Consider the following 18,984-nt stretch of genomic DNA (forward strand, 5'->3'; position numbering starts at 1 on the left):
CGGTGCAGATAAAGTGTGTCCGTTTGTAGTGGAGGGGGCAACTGTTGAATAATGTATAGGAGCTTGGGTTGTGTACTCACCACTGAATGAATAATGGATGAACCCATCGAAGGTAACCTCACAGGTACACACTTATCTTTCTCTCACCCGCCTATCTGTCTGTGTGCATGTTATGTGTGACTGTTTGCACTGCCAGGGTGATGGAGGGTGTGGGTGTCTTAAGGGAAAGAGGTAGGAATAATAAGTTGTGATTGTGCGAGCATTTGTCACCCGTTTTACTTGCAACCTCCCTGACCCCCTTTTGCTTTCCTCCTCTTTGCCTCCAATACTCCAACATGCCTGCATAGTTTAACTACTACACCATTAGTTTTGGTCATTGTATTTTTAATGTATTTGCACAAGCCATTTAACTGAACCTGCACCCTTTATCTGCTTTTCCCGATATTACATGACACACAAATGCCTCCTACTGACATGGCAATTATCTTCTTTTGTTATTTGCCATCAGTAAAAATCATGCTCGTATTGTCTTAAATACATTAAATTGCCCAGTTCTCCCCCATCGAGTAATGTAGAGAAATGTAGCAGTCAGATTCTTGACTGTTAGGTGTCACATTTCTGTGACCAGGTGGCTGGAATTTGAGATCATGTCTGCGTGAACTGATAGGGCGCACACTATATGAAAGAGCGGTAACATTTCATTGTAGGCTAGCGCTTTACCAGCATTTGAGAGAGCATCGATGATGTCATGAGTAACGCAGTTCTCTTTGAGTCCATTCAGTTGCCCGGCACCTTTTTGAAGCGCTTGAAGAGACCCCCGCTGAGAACTCCCAAGCTTCTGGTCACTGATACGCAACGAATTTTAGATCAGTGGTTAGGGTGGCATATCCACTGACAGACACGTTATTACTCATCAGCCACAGTTCCGCAGATCGCCTTTCAAGTGTTAGGAATCTCCCAAGTCGCCCTCAAGGCGTTTATGTCACTGGCGCGTGGGTCCATCTGTCTGCTGTCAGTGGAGAGAGGTAACCTACCTGGCCAGCAATAAGACCGAGGACACAGAGTACTGGACAGGTTCCTTCTTTGCAGGAAAGGATTTCGAAGCGGGTGACTCTGACTGCCAAAAGATGTCCCACCAAACTGGAATCAATGGTAAAGTCATTTTAGGGACTGTGTGACATCTTTCTTTAAATTGTCTTACAGCGGTTGTTTCCAAAATGTATTGCTTTCTTTGCAGTGTGTTTTCTTTGTTGATTTATGCCACTGTGCAGGTACCTCTACATTAGATGATTGCTGAACATTCCCTCTCTCTACTCCAGAATTTAAGTAATGTGTAAAACTGACCTGCTTTTGATACTTAACTGTCTATTACCTGAAAATGTTGTCAAAGAGTTGACATATTAGCTGTGAGATCTAATCTAATTCTTTGATCAACATGCTGTGAAATGACTTTTGCATAGAACATTGTAAACCAATGTGTTGATTAATGGGACTAATGTATGTCTTAAGTGAATTTGATGACAGTTCAAATCAACATCCATGTGTTATGGCATTCGCTCAATCGCAGGATAGGGGGGAAGGGAGGCGGAAGCATACCTCTCTCACCTTTCTCACCTGATCTTAAATCATTTATGAGAGACTACTGTGTTTGGTAACCATGGTGAGAGAGAGAAGCAACACGTACAATACGTAACTCGATTTTGTAGAGGATTCTGCATGTCAAATTTTCAATGCCCGTCTAGAATTCAATACAAGAGAGAAGGACCAGTATGCTGTGGCCCTCTCTTACATGGAGGATTTAGTCTATAGGGCCTACAGTATGTCACTTGTGTGTCACAAGGCGATACCGTGACTACCTGGCAGTAGATCAAATGTTCTCCCTGGAGTTAAGTCTCAAGTTCTTACATATCCAACTCTGTAGTTCTGTCCTCTCTAGTTCTGTCCCACTGTCCTCAGTTTTGACTTGTCTGCCTTATATCTGGTTACTCTAGCAACATCTGAACTGAAGGACTTTTTGGCCAGGGCAAGGGGAGGTGCCATCAGAATAATAAAGATTGAAATCAGAAATGGTGAGCAAGTGTTCCCCCTCTTGTTGTTACAACCTACAGAATGCCAGCATGCACGCCATTGACATGTACTAAATGGGTTAAGTGCTTTTGATCTACAGAGGAGTTGGTGCTAGGTTCATACAGAGAGCCGGGACAGAGCTGGGACAAGGATTACGACCCCTTCCTACTTCCTCTGCTCATTGCCCAGGAGCCATGCTACATCCTGTACCGCCTGGATTCCCAGAATCAACAAGGCTACGAGTGGATCTTTCTTGCTTGGTCACCTGACCAATCACCAGTATGTGGAATAGCAATTTTATGGGAGAACTGAGCTCACAACTCGCATTCCACTCAATCCACAAAATTCACACAAGTACCAACTGGTTCTTAACTCCATATTTGCTCTGCCCATGCCAGGTGAGGCAGAAGATGGTATACGCAGCCACCCGTGCCACTCTGAAGAAAGAGTTTGGAGGGGGACATATCAAAGATGAACTGTTCGGGACAGTCGAGGTTAGTGGAATGCTCTGAGCAGTGAAGCGATTAGTGTCTATGTGTGCATCTTTAAAGCTGCCACAGTTAAAAGTGTATCAAAAATCTTGGCCTGTTTGCTGAGCGTTGGTTCTGTGTTGCAGGATGACCTGTGCTTCCAGGGATACCTGCGACACATGTCCTCCTGTACCTCCCCTGCACCACTCACAGCAGCAGAGCAGGAGTTGCAACGAATTAAGCTCACAGAGGTATAGTAAATATCCCTTTATTAGTGTGGTTGCTACAGTATAGGCAACACACTATCGTTCTCGGTCAGAGAATTTTTTGACGGCAAAGTGAACCTGCTTTTTGTTAACCTTTGCACAACAGAAAGGGGAAGCTTTTGGTCATGCTTCACTTGACATCACAATATATAATATGAATGGTAAGACGGAATTCAGTTCCCTGTGGATTCCTTGTGACTCGTGTCAGTGCAACCACACTTACAATTTCCCAGAATTGCACCCTTCTAGTTTATTTTGTTTCCTATATTTTCTTTCAAAAACCTTAATGATTTAAAAACAAACTCAAAATAAGTTAATAAATACATTTAAAATAATTGAAGAAATGTCATTAATTAGAAAACAAATGTTTAGGAAGTAGTGAAAATGGCAGATCTACAAGCCCACAATGCGGCACGAAGCGACGGGTTGTGAGCTTGTAGATCTTTTATTTTCACTAGTTTGGTTCCAGGGGAGACATCAAATTTGTCTTTTGGGTCTTGAGATAAAACGTTTAGGAACCACTGGTCTAGGCAATGAGAGGCATGTCATAATTAGGGTGTCAGAATATAATAATGCAAGCATCATTTTAAATATAGGCCTACTGTATGTGTATTTATGTTTGCTCTCTCTTTCTTTCATGCTATGCAGGATAAGGTTGTATGGGTACGTTAATTCTTTAAAGAGTTGAGGGAGAGTGACTGTGTGTGCATGTGCGTTTGCATGTGTGTTCCTACCGTAGGCCACATTTCATACTAGTTTATTTAGGTCCAATAGGGGACAAAGTTGATGTCCTCAATATTTTTTTTACTGCAGTTTTACAGGTTAATGTAAGTGTTACATTAATGAATTAATATGGACTGAATATAAGTCCCAGCAGGGTCTCCAAGTATGTGCAAAATCGTGCATGCATGTGCGAGACAGTTTGAAAGAGAGAGATGAAAACCTGAGATTAAAATAGATTTTATGTTTTCAGGATGAACGTAGACGACTCAGTAATACTCCGACAGCACGAGCAGCAAAGGTTGGTCTGTTTTCTGTTAATGCCTACAGTGTATGTACACAGACTTGCACTTGCATATTCATCTCCATTTCATTGTTGTTTGCTTGATGGTGATGGTGTGCACAGTTAATAAACATGTATTATGTTATGTCTCCCCCTGCAGGTGGTGGAATTTGGCTTAGACAGAAGGCCACAGACTCTTCAGGGTCTTGCATTCCCTTTACAAGAGGAGGCCAAACGAGCTCTGCAACAGCTCAAGCAAAAGCGTATCAACTACATACAATTGGTGAGCTCCGTGAGATTAGCATATATTTTAGACGAGAGGAGTAGGCTATGCACATCCCCACAGCTTTATATACAGTGCTGGATCCAAAAACAACGAAGAGAATAATAAAGGAAAAATCTGCACACAATAAGGATGCTCTCCCGCCTTTTATTTTATTGTTCAACCAAACAATGTTTCGCCCGCTCTCCCGGAGAAGAAATAAAATAAAAGACGGAGAGCATCCTTATCTTGTGCAGAATTTTCCTTTTTTGACCCCTTTTTAATTTACATTTTGCATACATTTTAACATACGGTATATCCTGCTCTAGGCTCTTATTGGGTGTCCCTGACAAGATCCCAACTTTTGTGTTGTTTTTACAGATTTGCATTACCTCCCTAATATGTTCATTGAAAATAGTATCTGGATCCAACCATTCTTCCCTTGTGCAACTACAGTGTTTGTGTCTGTGTGTGTGTGTCTGTTGTTGTTGTTGTAGAGGCTGGACGTAGATAAAGAGACAATTGAGCTTGTTCACACCCAGCATACAGAGAACCACGAGCTTGCGTACAGAATTCCCACTGATGCTCCAAGATACCACTTATTCGTCTTCAAACATTCCCACCAGGGCCAGCATCAGGATGCACTGGGTCAGTACAATGATGGGAGTGTATGTGGGCTGTAGACATTTGATGCCTTACCCTGCTTTATTCTCTATCCTCCAAGTTTCTGAACAGACCAAATCAGAATGTTTAGGGCGGTATTTCCGGGTGGATAAATCTAGTGATACATATAAATAATATAAAGTGACCAATACATTAGCTATGTTTAGTTTGTCACCCTGCTTTGAGGAGAGTAATATATTTCTATTAATACTCAATAACAATATCCTAAGTGTTCTGTTCTTCCAAAAAATTATTTAAAGAATAATACTGCACAGTGCGATGCTGACGGTGGTATCCACCCTGAAATAAAAATTGGTTTGGGGCTATAGGCTCTTATCCTAGCATGAGGGTTAGTTAGATCCTGAGTATTGGTAAATGTCACACAGAATTTAACTACAAATATATAAAGTGAAAACACGATCATCTGCAAATTCTTTGTTGGCGATTCATAAAGATAAATATAAAAGCTTTGTACAAACTTGTTAATTGTACTTGATATAAGCACAACGGAAGGCTCATATCTGTCTCCTTTTCAATTTGCCTCTCTTTCCAGTGTTCATTTATTCCATGCCCGGGTATAGCTGTAGCATCAAGGAGCGGATGTTGTATTCCAGTTGTAAGAACAGGCTACTGGATGAAGTGGAGAGAGATTACCAACTTGAGGTCACCAAAAAGGTGCAGATCAACAAACCCATGCACCACACGCAGAACACAGTTGAAATGCAGTGATAATAATCTGACTGGAAGCAAACTCTAGTCCAGGGGTTTCTCAAAGCGGGTGCCGTGACGCAAGTCCAGGGGTGCCGCGGAATAATTTGATAATCTTTGGAAGTTTTCAATATCACCATGTACAGTAATTCAGAGGTGACCTGAGACAAAAGGGTTTGGGAACCGCTTCTCTAGTTTACACCCTTTGGTCCTCAGTCATAATATTAGCCTAAGAAACTAGTAATCTATCATTAATATCATGTGGGGCGGCCATAGCTGAGTGGTTAGTGAGCCTGCCTGGGGAGCCAGAGCCCCTGGTTGTCCCAGGTACGATTCCAAAATACTGCACCAAAATAATACTGAACAGTATGAGTATGAATTGAGTCTCGAAGCTAATAATATAGTCACTTACTATAGTATATAGTCACTTACTTTCAACCCTCTAATAAAGTCTTCAATCAATCATAGCATTACTGTGGCTCACAAGGACGTTTTTACTCCTTGAATTTTACCTCAAATGTTACCACCAGCAATGTCGATGTGTGTATATACTGTACATATAATGTGACAGAGAAACGCCCAAAGGGGTGATGTCTATTCTATTCTCTATAGTCATTGTCTATTTTCAGTCAACATGACTTGTTTATTGATGTGTGCATGTTCATGTGTGCGCTGCCTATAGATGGAGATTGACAGTGGAGAGGGCCTGACGGAGGACTTTCTATACGAGGAGGTCCACCCGATGGAACACACTCTCAAGCAAGCTTTTGCCAAGCCCCGAGGACCAGGAGGCAAGAGGGGCAACAAAAGGATGATCAAGGGTGCAGGGGAGAATGGAGAAGAGAGTTAGACATCGTATACACACAGTTACACATACAAGCACATGTACACAGGCAGACAGACACCATATCTATGAATTGACTCGATCTTTGACTGCTTTAGCATCTAGCCATTTCTTAATTTTTACTTGTCGACATACAAAGGACATATTTTTTCATGTAAAACTCTTTTTTTTTTAATCCACCCGAAAACAGAATTCCTATTTCCTGTGATCAATGGTTTGTCAAAAACGAACAAATCTCTGTGCTGTATGACAACGTTAACCACCTAACAATTTGCCGCTTAGACCTCTAATTTGTGATGATGACATCAAGACACGGTTTCAATTCGAGTTTATATGTTGACCACTTTCAACCTGGTTTGAAGGTATAAAATAGGGCTTAGTTAAAATACGGACCACTGTTTGAGAAACAAAGACATGCTTATTTACAGCTCTTTTATGCCAACTCATCCAGAAACAGACAGCAGCACAGCAGACAACTGTCACGCCACACACACACACACATCAATGAGTCACAGCACACAAACAAGGCAATAATAGAACAAGCACAAAACTGCAACACTTCCTCAGTGTTAAAGTGCAACAATAAAGTGCAGTGTGGGTGCTGTGCAGTAGTGTGAGTGCATTAGTCCAATTATTTGTTGTTGGCCACACAAATGGCCTGGGGAGAAGAAGATGTCCTTAACATTTAAGTTGTTGTTCATATGCTGCAGAGAGAACTGTGTGGTAGCCAGTGTTAATTTTGACAGCAAAATTTTTGTCTAGTTTTAGTCGACTACATATCACAAGATTTTATTCGATGTAAATGTAGGTCTACAGTTGATCTTGTTGACAAAAAAAATATTTTGGCGGGCCTTGATGGCGTTGTAAATGCCTGATTTCATACTTGGTTGCATGCTGAAGATAGCCGATCTACAAGCTCATAAAGCGTTGGTGTCTCTTTTTTGACTAAATTGTCATGCAGTCATCATAGCTTAGTTTTTCAGAAAAGGTAGTCGACTAACATTTTTCGTCATAGTTTTTGTAGACGAAATGAACACTGGTGGGTGGGAGCCTGGGAGGAGTCTTTAATGAATTGTAATCCTTCGCTGTAGATTGGTCACACCAGACTGCAGTACAACCTGCAGAGATGCTTTCAACAGCGAAGGTTGGAGGGAATGGTTTTGTGCAGCAGAACAGAGGTATAGTGCAGTGTTGTGCTTGTGTGAAGATAGTGGTGGTGGTGTTGTATGTTACCATCAAAACCTCCACCGGCTGTCGGTCTGTCCGTCACCTCACACTTTTGGCCCTACTCTTATCTCCGGCACCGTTGCCCCTATCCATGCCAAACTTTGCACACACTCTCTTTGGCTGGCAAATCACCGCCCCTGATTTCTCACATGCCCCTGCGCATATAGCCTTTTAATAAGCTGCCGCGGTGACACTACTTGTAAATATTCTTGAATTGTGTAGTTCAGACCCGTTGAATAGAGACAACCAAAGCAAGCATTCTTTCTCAGGCAATATCCTTGTGAATATTTGTGTAATATTCTTTGAGCAATATATCAGCATTATGATGTTGCATCCCCCACACACTCACATTTTTTTGAATATTGTGGAAAAGTTAATTATTGAAATGTCAACCTTCTGAAGTCAGAGTTGCTTGAAGTCCAGTGTGAAATGTCCACAGTCAGTGATGATTTGGAATGCTATGGCATCTGCTGCTTCCAATGCTTTTTTACACAAATTCAATTTATTTTGAGAGAACGCTGTATTCCTGTTAAACTCAAGGGCAACATTGCCTCTAAATGTTTCTATGTTGTGTCATCATGTGACTCAGATTACAGCCTCTTTGTTCAGTGTCACTAAACCTAGAATGTACATCTTAATGACACCACAGATTACAATCTTAATTGGCCCTTGGAACAAGTCGTTCCAGTTTATAAATATTGATTGAACTATTGGAAGATCATGTGGAACAGAACAACCCGTGCGAATCTGTTTTAGGGTGGATTACCCTTCAGATAGCCTACTTATAGGCTCGTACTGTGCCCAATCTGCCCATGGTTCACTCTTTAGCACATTGGTTCCCAAACACTGGGTCGGGACCCATTTGTGGGTCGTGGATACATTTTTATGGGTCCCCTAATTTTTGGTGTTCCTACATTTAGTTTTTAAATTATTTTTTATTTCAAAACATTCCCCCATTTTTGTATTCATTTTCAGGAATACAAAAATGCAATGCTTTTCCCAAGTCATTTCATTAATAGATAAAAGAAAAATCTAAGACATTCCATACATTAGAAAACAAATGTTTAATTAAGAAGTAGTGAAAATAGACGATCTACAAGCTCACAACGCAGCGGGAAGATCTGCTATTTTCACTAGTTTGGGTCCCAGGCAAACGTATCATTTCTCTTGTGGGTCTTGACTCTCGAGCTAAAAGGTTTGGGAACCATGCGCTGCTTTAGCACATCCAGACCAGTTGTATAAGTGCCTTAGCCTAGTGGTCACCCAAGCCAGGGTTGACTATATTCAGCTATACAGGCATATATTGTTTTACATGATCCTAGAAATAAATACAAATTAAAACTGTATTTTACTTATTACATCTGTGTGTGTGTATGTGTGTGTGTGTGTGTGTGTGTGTGTGTGTGTGTGTGTGTGTGTGTGTGTGTGTGTTCACCATTCTTGCCATGTTATAAAACCTATAGACTAGGCCTACCTATAGGCTACCTCAATGCAGGATTCAATGCACATTGCAGAGTTGTTGTTTTTAGTTTTTGTATGCAGTCAATTGATTGATTGATTGATTGAATATTTTATTAGACAGAAATGCAAAACAGCACGAGTACAGACCGTACAGTCAAAACACTTGGTCTAAAAGGGCCAAAAAAACGTCCTTAATTGCAGTCTTGTTTCCATTGGGTTCCTATGTATTCAAGGAAGTAAGGAAGAGAAGAGGCCCCATTTCTTTCTAATATGGCTGCTGTGCATATAGCCTTTTAATAAGCTGCCGTGGTGACACTACTTGTAAATATTCTTGGATTGTGTAGTTCAGACCCGTTGAATTGAGACAATTAAAGCAAGCATTCTTTCCCAGGCAATATCTTTGTGAATATTTGTATAATATTCTATTGAGCAATATATCAGCATTATGATGTTACAGTCGATTGATTGATTGAATATTTTATAAGACAAAGATGCAAAACAGCACGAGTACAGTCAAAACATTTGGTCTAAAAGGGTAACACCAGAAAAAGTCTTTAAAGGAGGCATCCTGACCAAAACACCCCCCTGCTTTACAACTTCTAACGGCGCTGAGTCGGCTCATGCGACCTTCGCAACGCTCGACACAGCGACTTGCTCGCTCTGCGGTGTCTCACGTGGATCGAGGTTGCCTGAGATGGCGCGCCGCCATCACGCGAGGAGTGGGCGCAGTGTCTGGGGGCGTGAACCTTTTGCAAAAACCGGGGAGCATTCAACTCCTCGCTGGAAAAACACTTGGATATGAGACTATGACTACATGAGTATTTGATACCATGGAAAACACACAAAGCCACGTATTGGAGCGGTTAGCACCGCTCAAAAATAACACTGGCCTATACAGTAGAGTAGAAAAAATAAGTTTGCATAGGAAAAGGTACAGTTTCTTGGCAGTACAGTTCACTGGTACAAGGTCAACTAAAAGGATAAACACCTCAAAAAAGCTTTTGGGCTTGTTTCAATTGGGGTCCTTTTTTTTACTAACATAAGCATAGACCAAAATAAAATACAAAAAATATTTTACCACTGAACAATTGTTTTCAGGCCTACAACATATTGCATGTAGGTAGGGCCCATAGGGTGGAGCAACAAGGGATCAAGGCTCAACCAGAGGTCAATCAGTGTGTGTGTGAGCCAGCCCAGCCCAGCCCAGCCTTCCTGGAAAGCTGTGTACTCAGAAGCCATCAGCTGCGCTGTGCTGAGGGCTAAAGCCCAGTGGTGTAAGTAGATTTACTTAAGTAATTGTGAGGTACCGGTATTTGCACTTTACTTGAGTATTTCCAATTTCCAATACTTTTACTTATACTCCACTATAGGTTACATCTCGGATCCAATTAAATATCTACTTTTACTCCACTACATGAATTAGACTTTAGGCCTCTATTAGTCTGTAGATTTTAATTATTAAAACACAGCCTACATTAAGCACTTCAGAGTTCAGCCCATTTGAAAATAGCCAACAAGCTCACAGTGATGCATTATGAGCTTGTAGATCTGCTATTTTCAAATGATCTTTTTGAAAACTTGAAATAGGATATTGTGCACAATGACTAGGCCTTCTACTTGTGGTGGTACTTTAAGTAGCCCTATAGGCTACATTTTGCTACCAACACTTTTGTATTTTACTCAAGTAGGCTACATTTTCAATACAGGACTTCTGTCTATGTTCTATCTACTAAGTTGTAACAGAGTATTGATAATTTTACTTGAGTAAAACATGTGAGTAGATCTACTTGTTCTTGTTCCACCTCTGCTAAAGCCAATTGAGCCTCTACTGCGCGGATGAACAGAGGCCATTTGAAGCAGAGCGCAATTCCACGAAACCTGCTGGACAATCCAGCCCCTGTTTGAGTGTGTCTGTCTGTCTGTCACTCTCTGCTCTGCGGGCGTTGAAATACAAAACGTTTCTTGGAAATAATACATTCCCGGAACATAGCTTGTGTCAACATAAATGCGCCTTTTTTCTGTCCTCTGAGTTGATCGTTCGTTTATGCACGTCTCTGGATTGCAACTGTCAATTTGGATGGCATACAGTTGAGGATGAGATGGGTTGCATGTTTTTGTCCCAGTGCATTTTTATTGTTTTAATTATTATCGGCAAGACAGTTTTTCGAATCCGGTGGAAATCCTTTCCATGCTGTGTGTTCAAAGGTAAGATTAGGCCTATAGACCTATGTGTCGACCAACTGGATTGTTTTTTATTTCATTTTGTGGCCTTTTGTCAGAATCACATAAAGCTGTCAGACCTTTATAGGCCTAGCTGATGATTTGTTTAATAGGTAGGCCTACTAGTTGAATTCGACCTTATTTTCCCCCCTCCATATCACATTAGCTATAGGCTATATAGACCTTTTGCCCTATTTGAACACATTTCATTTAACTGTGCACTTAAAGGAGTAGCCTATAGTTCACCCCCAAAATGTATTTTTGTCCCCTATTGATTAGGTTACTCATGACATGGACTTGAGTTCAATAATATTGTTTTGTTTTTTTGTTGCATTACTAAGACAAAAAAATGTAGGCTAGGCCTATAGTAAATTTACCCCTATGCATTTGGGTCCCCATCTGGAATCACTGGGGGTATATTTATTGTAATCAAATTATAGGCTTAGGAATGCGACAAAAAACCCAAAATAGGCTATTATTGAACGCAAGTCTCCATGCATGGCATGAGTAATCAATAGAAAAAAGTAATTTTGGGGGTTAACTACTCCTTTAAATTGTATGTCTAAGAATATTACATTGTTTTGTTATTGTTCGTTCTAAATGTAGGCTACTTTAAACTTTTGCAATAGGCCTTCTCTCTGTTAAGTTTCCCTCATACGTTACAATAGCTATTGCCAGTTTCATTAACTATCAGGGAAAATGGTCACTTATACCATATTGTCAAACACACATTCAACTAGGATTGTGCAAGCTTGCCAAGCTATAGTTTGTAATGTGCCATTATAAAATAGGCATTCTATTTATAATAACCTATACTGTAGTAATCCATCACCTCTAATGATCCTTCTAGAGTTGCAATAAATTAGGCTATGCTGTTTTCTGGATATAATTAGAAATACAACTCAGGTGGTAGTGCCTACTGGAAATCAATAGAAAAAATGGATTATGTTTTTTCTATAGATTCATTGTGACTTTTATGTATCTTTTTTGCAACAGCAGAGCTCTTTCGGCAGGGCTACCATCAGATATGGTTGCCACCAGGGAAATAACCATGTCTTGTCAGGAGAAGAGAGAGGGTTCTTCATGCTGCCCACATCCTGTCCCCCCACTATGGGACGCCACCAAAGACCTTTGCTGCATCACTACAACTTTACAGTATCTTCATACCTCAGGTACCTCTGGGCATGGATGTGTTTTCATTTGGTACAAATTACATACTGTAGGGCATGGCTATATAATGTACAGTATGTCTTGGTAGACTTTAATATAACCAGACAGAGGACTCAGACGAAGGCTCTAGCCAAAACACGTCTGAGTTACTATCAAAACCTCGACCAGCTGTCTGTCAGTCTGTCTGTCACACGTCACACTTTTGCCCTGCTCATATCTCCACAACCGCTGCCCCCATCCATACCAAATGTTGCATGCAAACTCCTTGCCTGCCAAACCTCCACCCATCAATTCTCACTTGACCCTCATCTAGCGCCACCATGAGGCAGATTCTTGCAAAACACATTTATGGATACAGCTCCTACAATTTTTGCCCTAAAATAACACAAATCGGTACACAGTATGTCTACAATCATGTCATCAACATGGATCTGTCCCATTTAGCGCCACCTTCTGGCTGATGTTTTTAAACACATTTATTGACACAGCTCCTACAGATTTTGCCCTAAAATCACACAAATCAGTACACATTATGTCTACACTCATGTCATCAACATGGATCTGTCCTATATAGCACCACCATCTGGCCGATTTTTTCAAACACATTTTTGGACACGGCTCCTACACAGTTTGCCCTAAAGTCACTCTGTGACCTGACGGTCGCTTATCTCCCGATTAGGGAGTCTTACTGGTAATACAGTGTTACACTTGTATTTGGAGTGCAGAGTGTGCTGTTTCTCCCTTTTTGTGGTAATAGTAATCAGTTGGCTTTACACTTATAAAGTATACTAACATACAATATTTATTTGAGAATGGATGGGCACATACTGTCTTAGACACATCTGGGGTTGGGTTACTGTGTAACAGCCCAGAATTTATAGCAGCAGTAATTCCTTACTTCAAGGATCTTCAAGGGGTCCGGGACCCCTAGGGGGTCCTCAGAGTTACTACAGGGGGTCCTCCAAATCTTTGTGTGATAAAAGCTTTTTTTCTTCCTTTTTTATATTAACCCTTTTGACCCTTTTTTATATGAACCCTAGTGTCCATATTCTGAGAACTTTAGCCAAAAATAGCAGATTTACAAGCTTGATTTACGAGCTTGTAGATCGCCTATTTTCGGCAAAGAGGTTTGGTGTAGAGGTGAAAAAAGAGCACACTAATTACAGTGTGAAAGGTCAAGTTTATTATGTATTGACGGTTAAAGTGGTTAAATATCTGATGACACAAATTGTCATGAATCCAAAATAAACTGATGATTGTGCTGTCAAACAATGAAACTATTATGGAATCAATGATAAGGTTGTGGGGGTCCCTGCTTCATCTCTCTCTCTCAACTAAGGGGTCCATGGCCTGAAAACGTTGAAGACCCCTGCCTTACTTCATTTGGAGGCTCATCAATCTCTTTCTTTAACTGTAGGTTGGTACTGGGGGTCCATTTCAGCGAGTGAAGCACGGGATGCACTCCTAGAAGAATCTGAAGGGACTTTCCTGGTACGTGACAGCAGCCACCCCCAGTATATGCTGACTCTGTCGGTGAAGACGCGCTGTGGACCCACTAGCGTACGCATAGAATACAGCAGGGGCTGCTTTTGGCTGAACTCCAGCTCTCCAGACTTGCCTCTCTTGCAGTCCTTTCCCGACGTCCTCAGCCTGGTGCAGCACTACGTCGGTTCTGGCAAGACTCCACAGGGCCAGGGAGCAGATGAGGACAATGATCATCAGCCCAAAGCTAGACCTGATTCAGCCCCGGCATCTACTGCTAAGGACAGTGGGGTGCATTTGAAGCTCATGCGGCCCTTGCACCGGCCACAAGCCTTCCCATCATTGCAGCATCTCACACGGCTCACAATCAACAGACACACTAATAGTCCTGACCGGCTGCCAATCCCAAGGCCTCTGCTACGGTATCTACAGGATTATCCCTTCCAGGTGTAACCTCATATACTCTCTCATACAACGTCATCACCGAGAACGAAAATACTTCATTAAAAGTGAGATGAGATGCTTCTTGTTTATCAGTTGAAAATAGTTTATTCTATATATGACAATCAGTCAGATTTTGGACCACACAGTATATACTGTGAAAGTGGGATGGCATTGGGTGCCGACTCCAGACACCAGACAGAGTTGAAATGTTATGATGGTGCACGTTGTGCTCATGGATGAGCTTATTCATACTGTAGGCCTACTACAGTCATACTGTCACGGTTATACCTCACTACTACTGTCCTACTGTGACTGTTTTACCTCACTACTGATATATAATTTGTTTTTATATTTATTTTTACATTTTATACTGTATGTGCGGTTCGGAAGTTGTGAATAAAAATATTTTCTTTGCAAAATCCAGATGTGTGCTCTTCAGTTAGCACATATTATGTGACCAATGCTTTTCCGTCCATGCTCTTTCTGAAAACAACAGATCTACAAGCTCACAACAAAACATTTTAGACATTGGTACTTAGGTTTATTTTGATGCCAATAGAGCATCGCAGCGGAAGTGGATTCCTGGTGTCACTTAATATTCCCCATTCATTTTCGCCATAGACTTTTGCAAAAATATTTATAACAATTATGTTAAGCCTCGAACCAAGCCATCCAGGATGGAGGTGAATCATGACCATATAACCTTTTTTTTCTATGAAAAGAACATTTTGAAAATCGCTAAACAAAAGGTAGTTATTAAATGTAGTATATCAAATAATGTAATATTAAAATATGTTTTCACATAGGATCAAAGGTTATATGATCATGATTCACCTCCATCCTGGATGGCTTGGTTCGAGGCTTAACATAATTGTTATAAATATATTTGTAAAAGTCTATGGCGAAAATGAATGGGGAATATTAAGTGACCCCAGGAATCCACTTCTGCTGCGACGCTCTATACTTTTGTATTTGTATTTTCTTATTTCTTATCGTATTAACCCTTTTAGTGCCTATCCCGAACTAGTTCGGGATATTCGGGATGCTATTTTACTTACCCCGAGCTGCTTGGAGCAACGTGGGTGGTCCCGGCTCGCCCAGCGCTCACCAACGAGAGACGCTAGATGCTCCGACAATTTATTCCATTGAAAATGGTTTAAAATAAAGTTTAGACCCCCCCCAATGTTCACCAAATGTTCATTGTAGGCGGCGCGACGTATTCCAGGGTGCCTATCCCGAACATGTCCGGGATATTTAATAAAATGAATTATTTTATCGGAGGCCTCAACGAAGCCCCGGTCTAGACGTCCATCCTTGGCCGGGACTTAGACTCGGCCATCCACGGGCCGTATTCGCGCTAACGGCCGAATCGCGCCGCCCACTCCAATAATAAATCACATCTTTAGACAGGATTTTCTCCGGATTGTGTCCCCAGACCCAAAGAGAAAGTTTTTTGCGGCTGAAATAGCTTTAGATCGGGCTTCTAAATGGGTTAGCATTTTGGCTACGTGTCAGCTAGCTTCCTCCTCTGGACACCCATAGGATTGACTGGAGTGAAAACAAAAGCCAGTTGGGAGAGGGTCGACGAAAGCTATAAAGAAGGTCAATGGAGAAATTTCTGGCACTCTAGCACCCCTTGTGGCCGGATGGCACTGTATGAGTTAAGTAAAACACGTGGCTCCTTTTTAAATATCCTACTTTTGTTGAAGAGAATGTTAAGGGTGCACACCCACCAAAATACCTATGAGAGTGGAATCCATGTTCCGCCAATGTATTTCAATGAGAATGGAGCGTTTTTTGCAGAAATCCTCTACTGGCATGAAACCACTCCTTTCCCATTGAAATACATTGGCGGAATGGGGAATCCACCCTTATAGGTATTTTGGTGTGGGTGCAGCCTTATTGCATTTTCCTATCATCTGAGGGTGTATGGGTGTATTTGTGTATGGAGTTTTTACTTTTGAGCTGTGTGTGTGTGTGTGTGTGTGTGTGTGTGTGTGTGTGTGTGTGTGTGTGTGTGTGTGTGTGTGTGTGTGTGTGTGTGTGCGTGCGTGCGTGCGTGCGTGCGTGCGTGCGTGCGTGCGTGCGTGCGTGCGTGCGTGCGTGCGTGCGTGCGTGTGCGTGCGTGCGTCTCTATACTTTACAATTTTACATAAACATATTTTTGTATGGGTGTATTGGGTTGTCCCTTTCAAAGGGAAAACCCTGGTGACTTGGTCAAACATACAGATGGACACGGACTATTGCTTTTAGTTGTGAAACACAGATTTGTGTATTTATATGGAAACATACAACAAGTTAGTTTCCATGAAGTGGATTTGGGCAGGGCTGAGAAGCCTCTTATCGGGATTAGAGTTAGAAGAATTATGGTTATTAAATACACCAACAACACAAGACAGTGTGTTCTCTCTCTCTCTGCTCTCATATATTGCTTCTTTGATAAATTCATGATAGATAAAATATTAAACGTTAACCATCCATCCATCCATCTTCAACCGCTTATCCGGAATCGGGTTGCGGGGGTAACAGTTCCAACTGAGATTTCCAGAGTTCCTTATCCTGAGCAACTTCCTCCACTCCCTCTGGGAGTATACCGAGGCGTTCCCAGGCCAGTTTGTACATATAATCCTTCCATCTGGTTTTTGGTTTCCCACGAGGTCTCCTCCCAGTGGGACCTGCATCGAGAACCTTCCAAGGAAGGCACTCGGGAGGCATTCGTACAAATAGATGCCCGAACCACCTAAGCTGACTCCTTTCCAAGTGTAGAAGCAATGGTTCAACTCCAAGTCTCTCGGATGACTGAACTACTCAACTCACCCTATATCTTTAAGGGAGATACTGATAATATAAGCAAACAGTATTTAAGGTACGACCATGAGATTTCATTTTCTTATGTGGAGTATAATATACTAAAATAATATATACTTAAAATATTATTTTAATAGCTAATCCAATTATTATCCAATTATTGTCTCCACCAGCCGAAGGCATGGGGGAGAGTATGTTTTCCCCTTCGTCCGTCCGTGTGTCCGTCCGTGCGTGCGTGCGTGTGTCCGTGTGTCCTCGCAGTTTGTGTGCACCTAATCTCAGTCGCCGTTGGCCCGGTCGCTGCCAAAGTGAGCACACACATTCCCTGGATGCCAATCTAGAACCTCTGCCCTAAATTTTTCAAATGGGCCTTTTCTAGCGCCACCTAGTGGCCGATGTTCGCAAAACACATTTCTGTGCACTACTCTTACAGATTTTGTCGAAAAATCCTACAAATCGGTAGGCAGTATCTCGATAGTCATGTGATCGACACGGATCTGTCCGATTTTGCATATTTATCCATTATTTGACACTAACATTAACATTATTCACTGTACATAATTAATCACCTTCTTAATACCACATTCTTTTAACCTATTTAAATTTAACTTGTTATTAATCATAAGTCACTATTTCTATTGTATTATGTTATTTATAGAGTTGTCTTTCATGTGTATTTTGCATTTTTTGCACTTGAGAGCCGCAATAGACACTAATAAGTACAGTACAATGTGGAACCATTTCCTTGGTGAGAGAATGAAGAGTTGATACTAATATGCAATTTAGAAGATTTATTCAATACAAAAGATGACAATAATATCACAATAATTATGTAATATAATAATGAGAAGATAAGAGTAAAGAATAGAAAAGGAAAAAGGAAAAGTGATGCATGCATGGAAGAAGATGGAAGGAAAGGTCGACAGGGTCCACCCAGTAGTCTGACACCGATCTGGATGTTGGGGCTGCTTAAATACAGATTCCACAAGGATTGTTATAATACTTCTGACATTCCTCTGTCTGACCAAAAGATGTCCTCAGCACTTGAGTATGGAAGGTCTCTTCTGCCTGACTATGAAATGTGCTGCTCCCCTGATCCAACTATGAACATGTGTTCCGTTCCATTCTCATTGACTGAGAATGGAAGGCCTTACTGCCATATGCCGAGGCCATAGCCCCTGCTTTTAGCCAGAATACTGATGCCTAAAGAAACATTCTCCTTGCATTCATAAAACCTTGTAACGTGGCGTCTTGCTGTCGGGGTCTGCCGCTTGCCTATATAGCAGCTTGACCTTGCTGTATGAGCCTGCATGCATGCTGCCTGCTTACTGATCGAGGGATAGCTGCTTAATTGATTGATTGATTGATTGATTGAAGACTTTATTAGAAGTTTGCATAGGAAAAGGTACAGTTTCATGACGGTACAGTTCACTGGTACAAGGTCTACTAAAAGGAGATCCATGAAAAGACTAAGCTTATTTCCACTGGAAACCATTAAAGTATCTCATATAACATTGAATGACAGACAAATAGAACACAGTACTATGCAGTAGATATGTAAAGAAAAAGAAAAAAGAAAACAGTAAGTCTAAACAAACAGTATATACAATAACTACACAGAGGGTCTACTAAACAACTCACAAGACACAGTATCACTCATTTACTTCCCTTGCTAGCACATATACATTCAGACACATCAGCACACAGTCATATAGGAATATACTGTAACTGAAGTAAGATGAATACTAACTGAATAATGAATCAATAATCAATAAACTAATAACCTAAAAGGAGTATAAATTGTAAATACATTTCCGTTTCAGTTGCAATAATATCAGAGGACAGTGAATGACATATATTAAATAATGCATAGATCCTATATAGCCTAC

General features: G+C 41.2%; 2 protein-coding genes across 3 annotated transcripts; both read left to right on the forward strand.

Moving 5' to 3' along the window:
• Window positions 1-1,127: 1,127 nt before the first annotated feature.
• Window positions 1,128-6,289, forward strand: twf2b (twinfilin actin-binding protein 2b; the record flags this gene model as incomplete). The annotated part of the gene is made up of 11 exons (XM_080727588.1): window positions 1,128-1,152; window positions 1,992-2,069; window positions 2,168-2,346; window positions 2,466-2,561; window positions 2,684-2,788; window positions 3,452-3,466; window positions 3,777-3,824; window positions 3,967-4,089; window positions 4,566-4,716; window positions 5,285-5,406; window positions 6,122-6,289. 11 exons carry the CDS (start codon window positions 1,128-1,130, stop codon window positions 6,287-6,289), a joined length of 1,110 nt encoding a protein of 369 aa, XP_080583714.1.
• Window positions 6,290-11,043: 4,754 nt separating this feature from the next.
• LOC308286504 (cytokine-inducible SH2-containing protein-like) lies at window positions 11,044-14,588 on the forward strand. Of its 2 annotated transcripts, none has more exons than XM_080727545.1 (3): window positions 11,044-11,176; window positions 12,191-12,363; window positions 13,779-14,588. In XM_080727545.1, the coding sequence occupies exons 1-3, from the start codon at window positions 11,160-11,162 to the stop codon at window positions 14,294-14,296; spliced, it is 708 nt and encodes a 235-aa protein (XP_080583671.1). In that variant the 5' UTR covers window positions 11,044-11,159; the 3' UTR covers window positions 14,297-14,588. The 2 variants fall into 2 exon arrangements, with proteins under 2 accessions (XP_080583671.1, XP_080583670.1); XM_080727544.1 differs by having other exon boundaries at window positions 11,059-11,176; window positions 12,188-12,363.
• Window positions 14,589-18,984: the final 4,396 nt, after the last annotated feature.

The sequence above is a fragment of the Nannobrachium achirus genome (genome assembly GCF_963921795.1).
Source record: "Nannobrachium achirus genome assembly, chromosome: 6".
In the NCBI taxonomy this organism is placed as follows: Eukaryota; Metazoa; Chordata; class Actinopteri; order Myctophiformes; family Myctophidae; genus Nannobrachium; species Nannobrachium achirus.